The 16,232-nt window shown below is 57.0% G+C and overlaps 1 protein-coding gene and 1 long non-coding RNA gene across 2 annotated transcripts; one reads left to right on the top strand and one right to left on the bottom strand.

Annotated features, from left to right (window-relative positions):
- Positions 1-11,827: 11,827 nt before the first annotated feature.
- Positions 11,828-13,451, bottom strand: LOC122204715. Its single transcript, XR_006195757.1, has 2 exons — positions 13,215-13,451; positions 11,828-12,588 (listed from the first exon to the last, which is right to left on the bottom strand). It is a non-coding gene; the product is annotated as an uncharacterized LOC122204715 (long non-coding RNA).
- Positions 13,452-14,577: 1,126 nt separating this feature from the next.
- Positions 14,578-15,813, top strand: LOC122213427 (histone H1.10). The gene has a single exon (XM_042927551.1). The coding sequence runs from the start codon at positions 14,683-14,685 to the stop codon at positions 15,322-15,324; it is 642 nt and encodes a 213-aa protein (XP_042783485.1). The 5' UTR covers positions 14,578-14,682; the 3' UTR covers positions 15,325-15,813.
- Positions 15,814-16,232: the final 419 nt, after the last annotated feature.

Raw genomic sequence — 16,232 nt, 5'->3', positions numbered from 1 at the left:
TTTCCTGCTTTGTCAAAGATTAGGTGGCCATACACTTGTGGGTCCATTTCTGGGTTCTCTATTCTGTTGCATTGGTCTGAGTGTCTGTTCTTGTGCCAGTCCCATACTGTCTTGATAATTACAGCTTTGTAATACAGCCTGAATTCCAGGATTGTGATGCCTCCAGCTTTGGTCTTCTTTTTCAGGGTTGCTTTGGCTATTTGGGGTCTTGCCTGGTTCCGTACAAATTTTAGGATTGTTTGTTTTAGCTCTGTGAAGAATGCTGGTATTATTTTGATAGGAATTTGCACTGAATACGTAGATTGCTTTGGGTAGTATCTACATTTTACGATATTTGTTCTTCTAATCCATGAGCATGGAATATTTTTCCATTTCTTGGTGTCGTCCTCATTTTCTTTCATAAGCTTTATTTTTCTTTTCTTTTTATTTTATTTTTGAGAGAGAGAGAGTGTGAGCGGGGAAGGGACAGAGAGAGGGGAGACGCAGAATCTGAAGCAGGCTCCAGGCTCTGAGCTGTCAGCACAGAGCCCGATACGGGGCTTGAACCCACTAACCACGAGATCCAGGCACCCCTGGATATTAAGGCAACAGTACTACCCAAGATTATACAAATTTAATGCAATCTTTATCAAAGTCTCATGATGTTTTTGCAGCAATAGAAAAACCTGTCCTTAAATTCATATGGAAAATCATGGGACCTTGAAAATTAAAACAATCTTGAAAAAGAACAAAGTTGAAATTCTCACGCTTAACTTCCTGATTCAAAACTGAATGCAAAAGTACTGTAGGTGCCTGGGTGGCTCGGTTGGTTAAGGAACCAACTTCAGATAAGATCATGATCTCACAGTTCGAACCCCTCATGGGCTCTGTGTTGTCAGCTCAGAGCCTGGAGTCTGCACTTGATTCTGTGTCTTCCTTTCTGCCCTTCCCTGCTCTCACTGTCTCTCTCTCTCTCTCTCAAAAATAAACATTAAAATTTTTTTTTAGTTTAAGAGTATATAAAGAACTCCTACAACTCAGTAACAAAAAAATCAAAGGACTTGAAAAGACATTTTTCCCAAGAAGATATACAGATGGCCAATAAGCACAAGAAAAAGATGCTCAGTGTCATTAGTCACTTGGGAATGCAAATCCAAACCACTTCACATTCATTAGTGTGGCTATTATACAAAGTGGAAAACAAGTGTTGAGAATAATGTGCAGACATTGGGGCCCTTGTGCATTGCTAGAGGGAATGTAAAATGGTGCAGCCGCTGTGGGAAATAGTTTAGTCATTCCTCAAAAAGTTAAATGTGGAGTTACCATATGACCCAGCAATACCACTCCTAGGTACAGACCCCAAATAATGAAAGCTGGGACTCAGAGAGATACTCCGACATTGTGTTCACAGAAGCATTATTCACAATAGCCAAAGGGTTTGGGGCGCCTGGGTGGCTCAGTTGGTTAAGCGTCCAACTTCACTCAGGTCATGATCTCACAGTATGTGAGTTCGAGCCCCGCATCGGGCTCTGTGCTGACACCTCGGAGCCTGGAGCCCGCTTCAGATTGTGTCTCTCTGCCCCGCACCCACTCTGTCTCTCTCTGTCTCTCAAACATAAATAAACATTAAAAAAAAAAAAATAGCCAAAGGGTGGTTACAACCCAAGTGCCCATCAGCAGATCAATAGGTAAACAAAATGCAGTATATGTTCACACACACACGGAATACTATTCAGCCATAAATTCTGAGTCATGCTATCACATGGATGCACCTTGAAGGTGCTATGCAAAGTAAAATAAGTCTGACATAGAAGGTTAAGTAATGTATGATTCCACTTAGATGAAGTGCCTAGAATACGAAAAATCCAAGACCCTGAATGTAGGATAGAAGTGGGGGCGGGGCAAGGGAGAGTTAATATTCGGTTGATACACTTTCTATTTGGGCTGTTGGAAATACTAACTATGGTTGCACAACATTGTGAATACACTCAATGCCACTGATCTCTATGCTAAAAAAGGTTAAAATGATCAATTTTATGTTATGTACATTTTATTTTTAAAAGGAAACTATTGATGTAAAAAAGTCCAAGGCTTTTTTAGTACCTAAAGTCATAGTACCTAAAGTCATAGTACCTAAGTCTATGACCCTGAAAATAGGGCTTAGCCTCACAGAAACCCCAGCTCCCTTGTATAGATAGAGTGTGAGCTCCATGCAGTGTTGGGGAGGAGTTAAGGAGGGATGATTTCTTTGGCCATAATGCTTTGAGAGCCTGTGGACCACCTGCCACCTTTGCTGGTGGAAGGGGGTATAAGCAGGAGTGAAAAGAGAATGCCTTTGGGGCACCCTTCCCCCTGCTCTCCATGACCGGTGAAATGGTCCGGGGGAAGTGTGGTGTCCGCCGCCCCCCCAGATTTCCCTGTTATCCCAGCTTCAGATTGCTCTCTACTGTTGGGAGTGCTGCCATTCCAGAAACTGGGGTGCCCAGAAGTTTGTCCCTTTCACCATTAGGAGCCCCTGGAGCTCATCTCCTCAGGCTGGGCCACAGAGTTTGAGCTGCCAAGGCAGTATTTCACATGTCCCAAGACAGTCATTCTCCCCCTTGGTGATGCCCAAGGCGGTCATTCTCCCCCCTACACTTGTGTGGAGGGCTAGAACTTTAAGATATTTCATGGGGCGCCTGGGTGGCTCAGGTGTTTAAGCATCTCATTTTTTTTTTTCTCTTTTTAATGTTTATTTTTGAGAGAGCGTGAGCTGGGGAGGAGCAGAGAGAGATGGAAACAGAATCTGAAGCAGGCTTCAGGCTCTGAGCTGTCAGCACAGAACCCAGTGCAGGGCTCGAACTCACGAACCGCAAGATCACTGCCTGAGCTGAAGTTGGATGCCAACCGACTGAGCCTCCCGGGTGCCCCTAAGCATCTGACTTGATACCAGCTCAGGTGATGATCTCACAGTTCTCTCTCCCTCTCTGCCCCTTCCCTACTCCGTGAGCTTTCTCTCTCCCTCTCTCTCTCTCTGTCTCTCTCAAAATAAGTAAACAAACATTTTCAAAATAAAATATATCCTCATGTCGGGGCCCTACCATCAGTGCTTTCAATTCAATTGGTATGAAAGAAAGCACTGTATTTTTTAAAGCTTACCAGGTGATTTGAGTGTGTAGCCAGGATTGAGAACCACACTTCTGGGGGGTGATAAGTCAGCAGAAGCTTTTGGCTCAAGGCCCCATACAAAACTAGGAAAGGAGCTGGGAGTCATTGTATTCTAGCATATACCCAAGGGTCCATATACCCAAGGGTCTAAACTCTCTAGGCTTTGGGGTCAATTCCCTTCCCAAGCCTGCCGATCATCATGATCCATCATAAGAATCGCCTTGCTAAAGGAGATTCCCACGCCCCTCCCTGAACCTATTGACTGACTCTTCAGGGAAGGAGTCTGGGAGTCTGCATGTCAATAAGCGTCTGGGAGACAAGGCTCGCGGTGCCCAGAGAAGGCGCGCAGGGCAGGCACGCGCCGCCGCAGGACGGCCTTTGAGAGGCGGGCGCGGTGCAGCGTGCCGGTCTCCGTGGAGACGAGGGGCGGGGCTGGCCCGCGACGGCTGGGACGTCGGGGGCGGGGCGCGCGCCCAACGCCTAACGGCTGAGCCGAACCCAGTGGCCCGGGGCCGTCTCGCCGCTGCCATTCCCGCCCGCTCCCGCTCCGGGGGCGGGCCTGGCCCGGCGGCTCGGACCTCTGGGGGCGGTGGGGCGGTGCGGCGGTGGGGCGGGTGGGGCGAGGGAGGGAAGGGCGCCTGCAGGCGGCGGCGAGACAGGAGCGCAGGGTCCCGCGCCGCCTCTTCGGCAAAGGCCGTCGAGGGCCGCGCCCCCCCTACCCGAGTGCTCGGGCCCCCGTGAAACGGAGGGGCGGAGGGGGCACTATTGCACCCCCTCTCTGGAGAGGCACCGACTGAGGCAATAGCTAGGCACCCACCACTGCTAAACCCCCTAGAGTAGAGAAGGGCACGTCCGCTTGGGGGCCAGCACCAACACCTTGCCGGTGTGTCGCCGGAACCCTTTATCTTATGTCCCCCAAAGGTCTCCCCGTTGACCCTGACCTCGGCCGTCGCTTACCCGAACTACGCCACATCCTCCCGGTTCGTTTTCAACCCTGGCTTTGAAACCCTCCCATTCCCTGGACACAAAGTTGCCCCAGGTGGGCCCGTTCTGCCTCCGGCTGGGGTGAACGGCCACCTCGTGGCAATCCTGACCTGAGATGGGGGGCTCCGGGAAAGATGCTGTCTTGGCCTTCACCCCCCCCCCCGCCCCCCCCAGGCTCTCCAGACACCTGGTGTAATACTTGGGACAGAAAAGACCAGGCCAAATCTCTGTACCCCGGAGGGGCCCTTTTTTTTTTCCTTCATTTATTCAAACAAATATTTATTGAGCATCTATTGTGTGCCACGTACAGAGGATTCCGTGATACACAAGACAGATAAGCTGACTTTAGGGTGGGGCAGAGAAATGAGGATTAGAAACGCACAAACTCCCCAATAGTGAGACGTGCTATGACGAAAAACATGGGAAAGTGTGGAGGAAGGGGGGGCGTGGGTAACCCTACTTCAGATGGGGTGTTTAAGGAGGGTTTCCCGGAGAAGGTGACATTAACTTGTCACAAAAAGGGGCAATTGCCGTGAAAGTCTTCAAATTGAAGACTGGAAACAGCACAAAGGCACTGCGGTGGCCTGCGGCTTGGATGTCCAAGGCATGGACAGAAAAGCCAGCAATGAAGGGGAGCCAGGGTAAAAACAGGAGACCAGCAGGGGACAGGACCACATCTGGCCTTCCAGGCTGTGGGGAGACGTTTGGATTTTACTCCGAGTGTGATGGGAAGCTGTCCACATGTTTCGGCAGGGGTGGGCAAGATCCCACAGGGGCTTTGGGGAAAACTTGGCCTCTGTGAAGATCTGGCAACAGGGAGACCCACTTTGAGGCTTTCTCAATGTCTTGGGGCAGGGGGTGCAAGGCAGGCAGGTCCAGAATACAGTTTAGCGTCAGAGAGAGCTCAGTCCCTCTTGGTATTCTTCTCGAGGTCAAACACCCCCTTCAGCTGTTTCCAGTGAGGCATGGTTCTGGGGCCTGGGGCCCAGATGAACAGCCTTTATGGTTGTCTTTCACACCCAGACAAGGGTGGCTCACAGCCTGATGCCCGCCCTCATCCTGTGGCCCTGCTCTCCCCTCCCCACGCCCAGCCAACTGGACAGATGGGGCAAGGGTACTGGACTGGTAATTAGACTTGGAGTAGAATCCGCATGCCCCAAGTGAGTCCTGCCTCTTCTCTGGACCTCAGCTTCGTCATGTAAAATGGGGCGGGGCGGGGGGGGGGGACAGGGCAGATGGGACAAGATGTGGGCTAAGAATCCTCCCATTCAATCCCTTGATGGTCTCAAAAGCATTATTCAAAGCCCACTTCTTTCAAGAAAGATTACCTGAGGAGGGGGGGGAGAAAAGGAAGGGAGCATATTTTTTGAGAGCTACTGATGTCAGGCTCCAGATTACACGTTGGTTTGGTTGGGTATTTTTTCCCCCATCTTTAAATATATTTCTGAACCTGACTTAGGGCCAAGAGTTAGATTCGTTTCTAGATTCTCATCATTCGATGCTACACAAGACAGCCAAGGTCTTGGAGGCAGGCGGACAGATAGGAAGCAAGTAAATAAAAGCTCACGCAGCTGGAGAAACCTTAAGAGAAAAGGAATCAGGATGACAGGATGGAGGGAGCCACTGTGGATGGGGGCGGCAGTCGGGGGTGGGGAGGGGGCAGGCTAGCAGGATGCCTGGCGCCACAGCCGGCATGTCTGCAGGGGTGTGCCCGCCAGGAGAAGGAGCCCGCAGGGAGGGAGGGAGCGCCGGCAGATAAATTCGAAGAGGTCAGCGGGGCCTGGCGGAGTCGGGGTGGGGGGTGGGGCACTGGAGGGTCCCAGCAGGACAGTCACAAGCTCTGGTTTGCCTTTTAAAAGCTCCTCTGGCTGCCTCGTAAGTAGAGGAAGAACTGGATTGAATTTGGCCGAGGAGGGGGACCATGGCAGGGCCAGGTGTATGTATGGTGGCCATCCAAGCGGGACGCCTTTGCTGCCAGCTACCCGGTGCAGCCGTAATGTCCCCACCCTTCAGGCCCCCCTCAGATAATGGCAATTAGGGAGCAGTCTGGTGTGAGGCTGTGCCTCATCACGGGAAGAAAGGGGCAGTTAACACATACTTGACTAGTAGAAAAGTTCAAGGTCCCCAAATGGGACAAGCAACGATGAAATAAAATTCTGTGCCTTGCAAAGGTCGCAGTAGGCTTTCCACTAGGGTCTTCAAAGGTGTCACAATTCTGTGGGGTCCCTGCCTGCTCTGCCAGGCAGCCCAGTGGGCTCAGTGCACAGATACTTCGAGTTGTGACCCATGTAAGGTCAGTGCTGGGACAGGAAGCCAGACCCGGTTTGAATCCCATCTCATTCATTCAACAAATATTTACTGAGGGCCTACTATGTGCCAGGCCCTATGCAGCAGTGAGTTAGACAGGGCTCCTGCTCTAGTGGGAACAGGCAGGAGACAGGATAATCTCAGAAAGTGATAAGTGCTATAAAACAAAGTACATCAAGTGTCTGGGGGTAGGGGAGCGGGGGCTACTTGCAATGGGGTAAACAGCAAATGCCTTGCCATCTTTTTCTGGCCAGATGTCATTGGGGCATTGCCCAACCTTTCTGAAGCCTCAGTTTCCTCATCTGGACAGTGGAGGGACATGCACCCACCACCCCCTGGAAACGATATTCCAGGAAAGCGTGGTGCCCAGGCTCCCAGCTGCTGAGCATGGGGCTGCAGGCTGCTCTCCCCGCCGCCCCCGCACCTGTTTAGGGCTTTCAGTTCTTCCCCAGGAAGAAAGTGTCCACTAACTGAGGTTGGTTGTGACAAAGGGAGATAAAGCCAAGTTTCCCTTGCCTGCACCTCAGCCAACAGGGATTGCGCTGTAGGGGTGGCCAAAGCAGGCCACTGGGGCTGGTGGCCCAAGGAGACACAGGCAGGTGGTTTCTGCCTGTCGGCTTTTGTCCTCGTCTTCTGGATCCCTCTCCAGAATGGTTTCTCGATCCTGTCCTAGCTCCTTGGGCCTCAAACCGAAGTTCTGGGGAAGAGATGTCCCCCAGCTCCCTCCCCCCCAACTCCACACTCCCCTCTAAGGAAACCAAGCCCTGCAGGGGCAGAGGCGAGGCCGCAGGTCCCGGAGCCCGAGCCAGGCCAGAGCTCCCTCTCGGAGCCTGTAAACTGACCCTTGGGTGGGGGGAAGAAGCGGGGGGGGGGGGGACGGACCGGGAATGTACCCAGAAGACCCCTGCCCCCCAAGGAAAGGGAATCCCCAGAAGGCTTTGGGCTGGGAGCTACCCTCTCCTCACGGGGCCTTTCCTCCCTAACGTTAACCACCCAGCTCCTCTCAGCTGCTCTCCTTGGTCCCCACCCAAGGGTGAGCCTGGGAGGGGACAGTTACTCAAGGGCGGAGCCTGGAGAAGCCATTTTCTAGTTTCCACTGCTCACTCCCTCCTTCAAATCCTCACCCCTGGTCCAGGCTCTCTGAGCGGCCCACATGCAGGCCCTGTGACACACACACGGACGGGAGGGCTGGACAGAGACCCCAGTTCCAAGCCTCAGGATCCCCGGGGCTGGGGATGCTGCTTGGGGGCAGGGGGAGGTGCAGTCAAGTGTAGGGTGAGCCCAGAGCAGCCAGGCGGACGGCTGAGGCCACTAACAGGAATGAAGAATGGGATATGAACTTAGAAAAGCAGGCAGGAGGCAGACCACAGCCAGTCTCCGCCACAGCCCAGAAGAGAGGGCAGTGGGGGTGGCGGGGTGGGGGGACAGAGGCCCTGAGGAGTGATGGCAGCACCTGAGGTGGGAGCCCAAGGGAGGGCACGTGCACACCAGCTGGGGGTTACAAAACCTGAAAAGGAAGAAAAACGAATCCTGAGGGCCCAGCGCTCTCCCTGTGGGGTGGCACTCATGCGTGGAAAAAGGCCCCAGGTGGGGACACAGCACAGCACAGCAGTAGGAAATGGTGGGGGGGGGGGGGGGGGGGGACATGCTCTTGAGGGCAACCTGGTCTCAGGTCACCAAGAGTTAGCAAATCTCTTGGACAGAGGAACCCCATTTACAGGACGAATCCTCTAGATCTTTCCAGGATAGCAAGGAAGGCTAGTCCCGGCTTGCGCCACACATCCACCCACAGGGCTGGTGGAAAACACCCAGGCCCTGTTCTGAAGGCCAAGTTACACCTGGATGTGTCAGTGGAAACGTCCTGTTCAACAGAGCGGGAAGCACAACTGCGTGTGCGACAGGGAGCGGTGACACGAGGGCCCCCGTTCAGCCGCGGGCGCCTGCCAAGAGCTGGGCCGAGGCCAGGCGGTGGGGGCGAGGGGCGGGGACTTGGTTTTCCCTCCGCATCCTTCCTTCTACACCGTTGGGTTTTATACCACGAACAACTTTATTGAGAAAAAACTAACGAGCTTTTAAAGAATTGGGGGGAGGGGCAAGGCGGCCTGGGGAAGGGCAGCGAGATTGCTGGCAGCGCCGGGGCAGGCTGGGCCCCCACCCCCCTTTCCTCCTGTGCCCGCTGCTGGGTCCCGCAGCCTTCCGACTTTTGGAGGACGGACTTTTGGAGGACGGACGGAGGGGGGCGGCTGGCTCCTGGAGACAGGTTCAAATCTCCCATCACCCTCAATTCTTTCACCCTCGCGGCCTTATCTCTAGTGGTTGGGGATTCTTACTCGATACCCATGGTCCGCAGGTGCCTGGGGTGAAGGCTCCCCTAAAGGCCAAATGCAGACGTGTGCACGCGGTCCTGCCATCCCTTCTCCCTTAATGCCATTCCCAATGAAAACGGCAGGAAGCTGTGTGAAGTTCCACGAAGGTCTGGTTTCTTCCACGAGAACTACTTACCTCCATTCTTAAAACAATGCGTACTGTATTAGAACCCTTCGCGGGGCTCACGCTTTGCCGGTGCCCTAAGCATGGGCCACCTGCACTTCAGAGCCTGCCCCCTGGCCTATCCCATTCCACCCGGCTCTTCCTTTACGCCCCGCTCGGGCCTGGGGGGCCAGCAGGCTCCCTGCAAGCGGGGCCTCCGGGAACTCCGAGCTCTCTCGGTCCCCACGTTTCGCACCCTTTCAGCCTCAGCAGCGACTTGGCCCCTCCTTTGATCTCTGGCCGCTCTGCCCGGGTTCGTCTGACCCACGGACCCCTCGGAGCCCACTGCCCGGCCACAAGGGGCTAGGGGCCAGGGCCCCGAACAACGTCCCCATTCAGGGTTTCACAATATACATTTGCATCTTAAAGGCAACCTTCCCCACCGTCTCGCCTGGTGAATTTCCCTTTGTCTCCACTTAAATGCTGAAAAGTACTTAATGCCTCTCTATTTACATTTAAAATCCCAAACTGGGCCCAGCCACCCTCCCTCCCAGCCCAGGCCTAGGCTGGAGCCAACCTCTCAGTTTAAAACCCCTTTTGGGGAGACCGATTCTTTGGCCTTCAACTCTCTGCAGCCGGCTCAAGCCAATGAGGCCTTTCCGGGTGAAGGACCCTCAGGGGGCAGGGTCTCTGAACCCCATCCCTGAGGCTGGTGACTCCCACGCAGGTCTTCTGAAACCCTCCCAGGGGAAGGTGCCTCCATTCGAGCTCTAGTGTGTGTACCCCTTTTACAGATGACACTGAGGCTGACAGAAGCACAGGAGGGAACCTGCCCAGAGCCCGGGGTTTTGCATCCTAGACCCAGACTTGCCATCAGGCCCAGCAGACTCCTCTGCTGACACCAAGATCTCTGTTTTATGTCCCATCCTCCAGGCAGGCTGTGTTCTTCCCAGTCCTCCCTTCTCTTGAGGACATCTCGGTTTGGCTGTCCAGACTCAGACTGCCAAAGCTGGAGGAGGGTCGTTCAAACTGCACACATCCCTTTTTCACAAACTGGGGAACCGAGGCAGAGCAGTGGGGGGTGGGGGGCGGTGGGTGGCACAAGAGGTCTGGGGGAGTGGCCAGGGTCGAGGTCAAACCAGGAGCTCATGGCTCCGGGTCCATCTCCCTGTTGCTGCAGTACAGACAGCAATGAACAGGGGTACCCAGCAGGCAGGGTGTGGCCAGGGCTGGGATCTGGCAGGGAGCAAGGCAGGCCCCACTCTGTTCTTACAGTTTTACACAAGCAAATAGACAGAATAGGGTCAGATGATGATGGTAAGCACATGATCAGAGGATGATGTGATACAGGTACTTCAGCCAGGCTGGCATGGAGGCTGCCCTGAAGAGGTAGGTATTCATGGATTGCAATCGAAATAAAGGCAGTCAGCGGTACAGCAAGTGCAAAGGCCCTGAGGTGGGAGTCCCCTGGGTCTGTGTGAGGAACACAAAGGCCAGCGTAGGGGCGCCTGGGTGGCTCAGTGGGTTAAGCATCCGACTTCAGCTCAGGTCATGATCTCCCAGTTTGTGAGTTCGAGCCCCACGTCAGGCTTTGTGCTGACAGCTCAGAGACTGGAGCCTGCTTCAGATTCTGTGTCTCCCTCCCTCTCTCTCTGCCCCTCCCTGGCTCACACTGTCTCTCTCAAAAAAATAAACATTAAAAAAAAAAAAAAAAAAAAAAAAAAGGCCAGTGTGGCTGAGTGCAGACTCCTCTTAAGTCTGATGAAAAGCCACTGGAGGCCTTCTCAACAGAGGTGGGAAGCAGGGGATCAGACTTCACATCAGCTGCTCTGCCTGCTGCTGAATGGAGAGGACTGTGGAGAGTGTGGGGGTGGGCTTGGGGAGGAACCTGTTTGGGGGTAGCTGTGACAGGAAACTATGGGGTGAATGAGAGGGTAGAGGGAAAAAAAAAAAACAGGGCGAGTCTATGCTTTGGGGCTAGGACTGCCTGGGAACCTTGGGGAGAGGAGCAGGTTTGCAAGAGAAAAAAACCAAGTTCTGTTTTAGCCAGGACGCAGATGAGATGTGTCTGGACATCCCAGTGGAGGCCACAACAGGCGGCTGGATGCCAGAGTCCTTTGGTCAGGAGAGAGACAGAAATGAGGGCTGATAGAAACGGGGGTCAGCAGGGTATGGATGGTGTTTGGAGCTCCAGGATTGGATGAGCTCAACTAGGGAGAGAGAGAGAGAGAGAGAGAGAGAGAGAGAGAGAGAGAGAGAGACGCCCTGGCCACTTCCATATGTTTCTTTTTCCAAATTTTGTCATGTTTCATTGGTTTGCTTGAGGCCTTCCCCACCTACGTTTCCATAGAGGGGTGATGGGGGTGGGGAGCTGTTTGGGAGGTATGGGGTTTGAGAAGCATCCCTGAAGGCTGGCAGCACCCCAGGCCTAGAATCCTGGCTAACTGGACATCCAGGTAGCCCCAGGCCTCAGTTTCCTCATCTGTACAACGAGGCCAGTGGGATGAAACCTCTTGCGTCTCTGGCAGTTCCCAAAGCCCTAGAATTATTAGTCTCCCAGAGCCCTGGTCTACAGGTCCACAGGCAGCGCTCCCCTCCCCCCACAAGCACCTGCTCCACCAGCAGGCCAAGGAGCCCACTAGGGCCGGTGTGGACTCTGAGCCGCGTCTTCTGCACCCTCCCCACCGCCTGGGCCACACTGCCCTGCCTGTACGTATTCACTCCCTCCGCTGGTTCCTTCTCCCCTCCAACCCTGGCCAGGCCTCCCCCAGGGCTGGAGAACCTTCCCTCTGCCCCACACTGGCCACACTCCCTAAACTGACCAGGTGTTGGGGGTCTAGCCCATCTAGCAGAAAAACTGTTAACTCAGGCCCTGTTCTTTCTGCCCCCACCCAGGGTGAGTCCTCAGATTTTTTGAAGGGAAAGCTGAAGTCTGGACACATTTTTACCCGAAATCACCTGATTTTTTTAATCCTGTTGTTTTAAAACCCACGGGGCAAACCGGGCAGATTCCAGCCAGGGGGTCTCGAGGGCCGGAAGCTCGCCGGTCCATTCTGATCCACTTTCTGAAGGGGCTGCACGGTGACCGACCAGCCCTTGTTTCTTGAAACTCTCTCTTCCTTAGCTTCCGTGACACCTGCCACGCCTGGTTTCCTCCTCCCTCTCTGACCGTTCTTCCTCTGTCTCCAGTGGAGCACCCCTCCCTTTTCTACCATTTCCACGTCCTCCTTTTCCCTGCGCGATGACCCCAGGGAAGACACCCCTGACCCAGCCTGCTCCAGATTCACATTTCCAGCGACCTTCTCTCCCGGAATGGCTGGGCAAATTTCAGTCTGAGGATGTCCCTGCGGCCCATGCCAGGGTTCCCCCAGGGGCATCACCCTCTGCTCTTGCTCTGACCTTTAGAGCCCCAAGCTCTAGCCTCTCTAGGCCAGGCACCTGGCTACCCCCTCCACCTGATTTCCTTGGGCCGGCTCTCTTTCCGGTGTCCCTGTTCCTGCCCCATCATGTACCCTGGGCCACCGGGTAGGGCCGCCATGCCCACCTCCCCCGGCGTGCCCTCTGCTCATTCTTGGATGGCTCCTGTTCCTGGACAGACAGACACTCCTCAGGGGGCTGCAGCAGCTCCGTCTTCCTGCTTCTCGGTCACTGCACTGCATCCTCCAAGCAGCCCAGCCTGCACACACTTTGCATTTCCGGAACCTGTGGTTTTTGTGCTCAAGTCACGTGCAGTTTCTGCAAGACCTTTGCAAGACCACCCCAGCAAGACCTTTCTGCTCCCCAGGGCCGCCCCCAGGGCTCAGCTCTGTGGCACTTTCAGAAACCCCTCTCAGTCAGGAAATTCCTGGCGGTCTTTTCTCACTTTGGCTGAGGTCTCAGGCCCCAAGGTTTTCCTGGCCCTTGACAGACAGTCCACTCAGGGGGGTCCTCATTCCTGGAAGAGGGGCTTGGCCTTCTTTGCCAGGACGGGACCTGTGATTATCTCCCCTCCCCTATGGGCCGTACTCACCGCCCTGGGAGTGAAGCCCTTCCTGGCTCCCAGCGACTGACACCCCCCCCCGCCCCCCTCAAAACCACTCCCCGTCTCACCTTTTCCTAGCTTCAATTTCTTCCTCTCCTGGACCTTATTCACTAGCTTGTCAGAGGGCAAATGGGGTCTGTGCTTGGGGGTGCGCGCCGACAAGAGGGGACTCTTGGGGTAGAAGGCCCAGAACACCCCCACTCTGCTTTTCCGGACTTGAAGGCCTCCAGCTCTCTCCACCCTGAAACCCCAATTTTCTACGTCCCGTCCCACCCACCCCTCCATGCTCAGGCCTAAAATCACTTACCCCAAAGGGATCAGCTCTCCTCTCTGGGTGTCTCCCCATGGTCTCAGCTTCCCCAAGCAGAGGCTTCTTTGGCTTCAAGAAAGACCGTCCGGCGCCTCCTCCGCACCCGCGACACTGGACCCCGCCCAGCTCAGGGCCGCCAGACTTGCACGATCCTCTGCGGAGGACTTCGCCTGGTACCAGGAGAAAGGAGCCGGGCGAGCGGTCTCCAGGACCCGCTCTCAATCGCACTCTCCCGACGAGAATGGGAGGGGTGTGGCCGGAGCAACTCCCCTCCCCCATCCTGTCCGAGAACTCCTTCGGGGGTCGCACCCCGACATTTCGCTCAACCTGCTTCACCGTGGAGCCGACATTTGGCTTTGGGGGGGGGGGGGGGGACCGTGGCGGCTACTCGCGCACCACAAAATGGGGCACTTAGAGCATCAGCGCCAGTGGGGGTGGGGGGCTAAGAAATGTCCTCAGAGAGACACTTGCGGTCGTCCCCCACGTCCTCTCGGGCGGTGCCCGGGCCCCTTAGGCCTAACAAGACCCCGGGCGCACAGCTGGAGGGCGCCTCCAGCCGCCATCCCCTCGGACTCGGGTGGAGACCCCCCTCGAAGATGTCCTAGCACACTTCACATTGCCCCAGCCGACCACGTGAGGGCGTGCCCTGTGTTAGTTCGGACAAATTAAAGCTTGTCCTGCGGGCAGGCCTGGGGCCCCCTGGACGCGCTCGGGGCTTAGGTGGCCGTGGCGCACTCTTGGCTGCCGGCCGCAAAGCTCCGCGCCGCGCGGCCTCCCCCGGGGCCCGAGCTATTCGTCTCCAAACCGGGTGCCCCCCTCCACTCGCGCTCCCGCAGCCTAGGGTGCACCCCTCCGTTCCCCTTTGTCGAGCCCTTCCTGGGCGCAGGCCGCTTCTCCGCTGCGCCGCAGGCTCGGGCCCTGTCCGGGGCGCTCGGCGGTGGGCTCGGTGGCGCCCGGGAGGCGCTGCCCGGGAAGCCAGAGGCCGAGGAAGGGGCTCCAAGAAGCACAAGTTGGCGCTGGCTCCAGACCAGGCTGTTGTTGTTCTCAACGTGGTCCGCCACGGAGCTATAAAGGCGGAGCGGAGCGCCCTCCTCACCAGAGCGCAGCGCGCACGCCCAGCGAGCTCCGGCGGCAACGGTGGTAGCGGCAGCAGCGGCGCTTCCCTCGGCCGATTTCCTCGCTCCTGCAGGGTCCCGGCTCCGGCGCCCTCCGCTCCGGCCCCTCCGCTCCGGCCCCTCCGCTCCGGCTCCGGCTCCGGCCCCGGCCCCGGCCCAGGACCCCGGATCCGGCCGGCCCGGCCCCCACCCCAGCCCTGCCGCCCGGCCCCAGGCCCGGCCGCGGCCGCTCCCGCCTGGAGCCGCCGCGCGCCCCCAGTCCCCCGGCGCCCCCTCGGCCTCTCGCCTTCCTCTTCCCGGCGCGGCCCCCGGGCTTCCGCGCCCCGCCCGCCACCAACCCGCTCGCCACCATGTCTGTGGAGCTCGAGGAGGCCCTGCCGCTGACGACCGCCGAGGGGGCGGCCAAGAAGGCGGCCAAGGCTGGCGGCTCGGCAGCGCTGTCCCCGTCCAAGAAGAAGAAGAACAACAAGAAGAAGAACCAGCCGGGCAAGTACAGCCAGCTGGTGGTGGAGACCATCCGCAGGCTGGGCGAGCGCAACGGCTCGTCGCTGGCCAAGATCTACACGGAGGCCAAGAAGGTGGCGTGGTTCGACCAGCAGAACGGGCGCACCTACCTCAAGTACTCCATCAAGGCGCTGGTGCAGAACGACACGCTCCTGCAGGTGAAGGGCACCGGCGCCAACGGCTCCTTCAAGCTCAACCGCAAGAAGCTGGAGGGCGGCGGCGAGCGGCGCGGAGCCACAGCGGCCGCCACCGCCCCGGCGCCCGCCGCGCACAAGGCCAAGAAGGCGGCCCCGGGCGCGGCCGGCCCCCGGCGCGCGGACAAGAAGCCGGCCAAGGGCCAGAAGCCCGAGAAGCGTTCGCACAAGAAGGGCGCCGCCTCCAAGAAGGACAAAGGCAGCAAGGCTAAGAAGGCGGCGGCTGCCGGGGGCAAGAAGGTGAAGAAGGCGGCCAAGCCCAGCGTCCCCAAGGTGCCCAAGGGCCGCAAGTGAGCTCGCCGGCCTGCCGGGTCTTTCCGGTGTTCGGTTTTTCTACCCCAAGTGTATGTAGGTTTTTGTACGGTTGCCCGGCCAGGCCACCGCCGCCCCTGCTCTGAGCCGCACGGAGGGCCCGGGGCTCCCTCCATCCCCTTTCCTGCCCCCCCCTCCCCCGCCGCCGTAGCGGTTTTTTGTTGTTGTTTTTGCTTTAGATTTTTGAAACGGCCAGGCGACGCCCCTATTGGCTCTCGCCCTTGGCAACGGCTGTCTCCATGGTAACCGGCCCCTAGGCGCCAATGGCCGAGGCCGCGCCTGCCTGCCAGGGCGGGGGCCGCCGGTTGGCCGGGCCCTGGTGCGCTGAGACGCCGCCGCCGCCGCGCCGCCCTTCCCCACTCCCCACTCTCCGCCTTTGGGTGCGCGACAAACAATCGCTTGGGGCGCGGGGCCGCGCGGCCTTCCTTTCCTCCCGTTTTTGGGGCACAATAAATTGTTTAAACCTTTGAACCGCTCTCGTTTTCTTCCGAGTGGAGTAGGGATGGGTGCGGTCGGCGAGCAGCTTGGGTTGGATGGTGGGTCCCAAGGGTCTTGGGTACCCCGGATGTTAGCTAGGTAGGCCTGGAGTTCCCCGTGAGGGGTGGAAACTGCGGGGAGGGGGCGCCTGGCTGATGCCGGAAGGAGCCTCAAGGGACCGATCTCTAGTGTGCGGAGGTGGAAACATGCTGGAGATAGGCTGCTCCGGTCCCCGACAGGGGGTGGGGAGAGGGGGAGGGGACAGCCATGGCTTTTTGGGCTTACTGGTCAGTGCCCCTCAGCACGTACGAGGTCCCTCCAGGATGAGCCTTGGCAGAGGTTAGTTATTCCGAATTCACTGAGACTTTGTGTTGATGTGAGAGGGATGTGGAGGCCTCGGGCTCTGGCACACT

The sequence above is a fragment of the Panthera leo genome, chromosome A2, assembly GCF_018350215.1.
Source record: "Panthera leo isolate Ple1 chromosome A2, P.leo_Ple1_pat1.1, whole genome shotgun sequence".
In the NCBI taxonomy this organism is placed as follows: Eukaryota; Metazoa; Chordata; class Mammalia; order Carnivora; family Felidae; genus Panthera; species Panthera leo.
The sequence above is the reverse complement of the archived record's forward strand: the minus strand, read 5'-3'. Positions and strand labels throughout refer to the sequence as shown.

Excerpts from the sequence above, each read along its gene's own strand:
- LOC122213427 (XM_042927551.1), top strand. The coding sequence starts at position 14,683 with ATGTCTGTGGAGCTCGAGGAGGCCCTGCCGCTGACGACCGCCGAGGGG.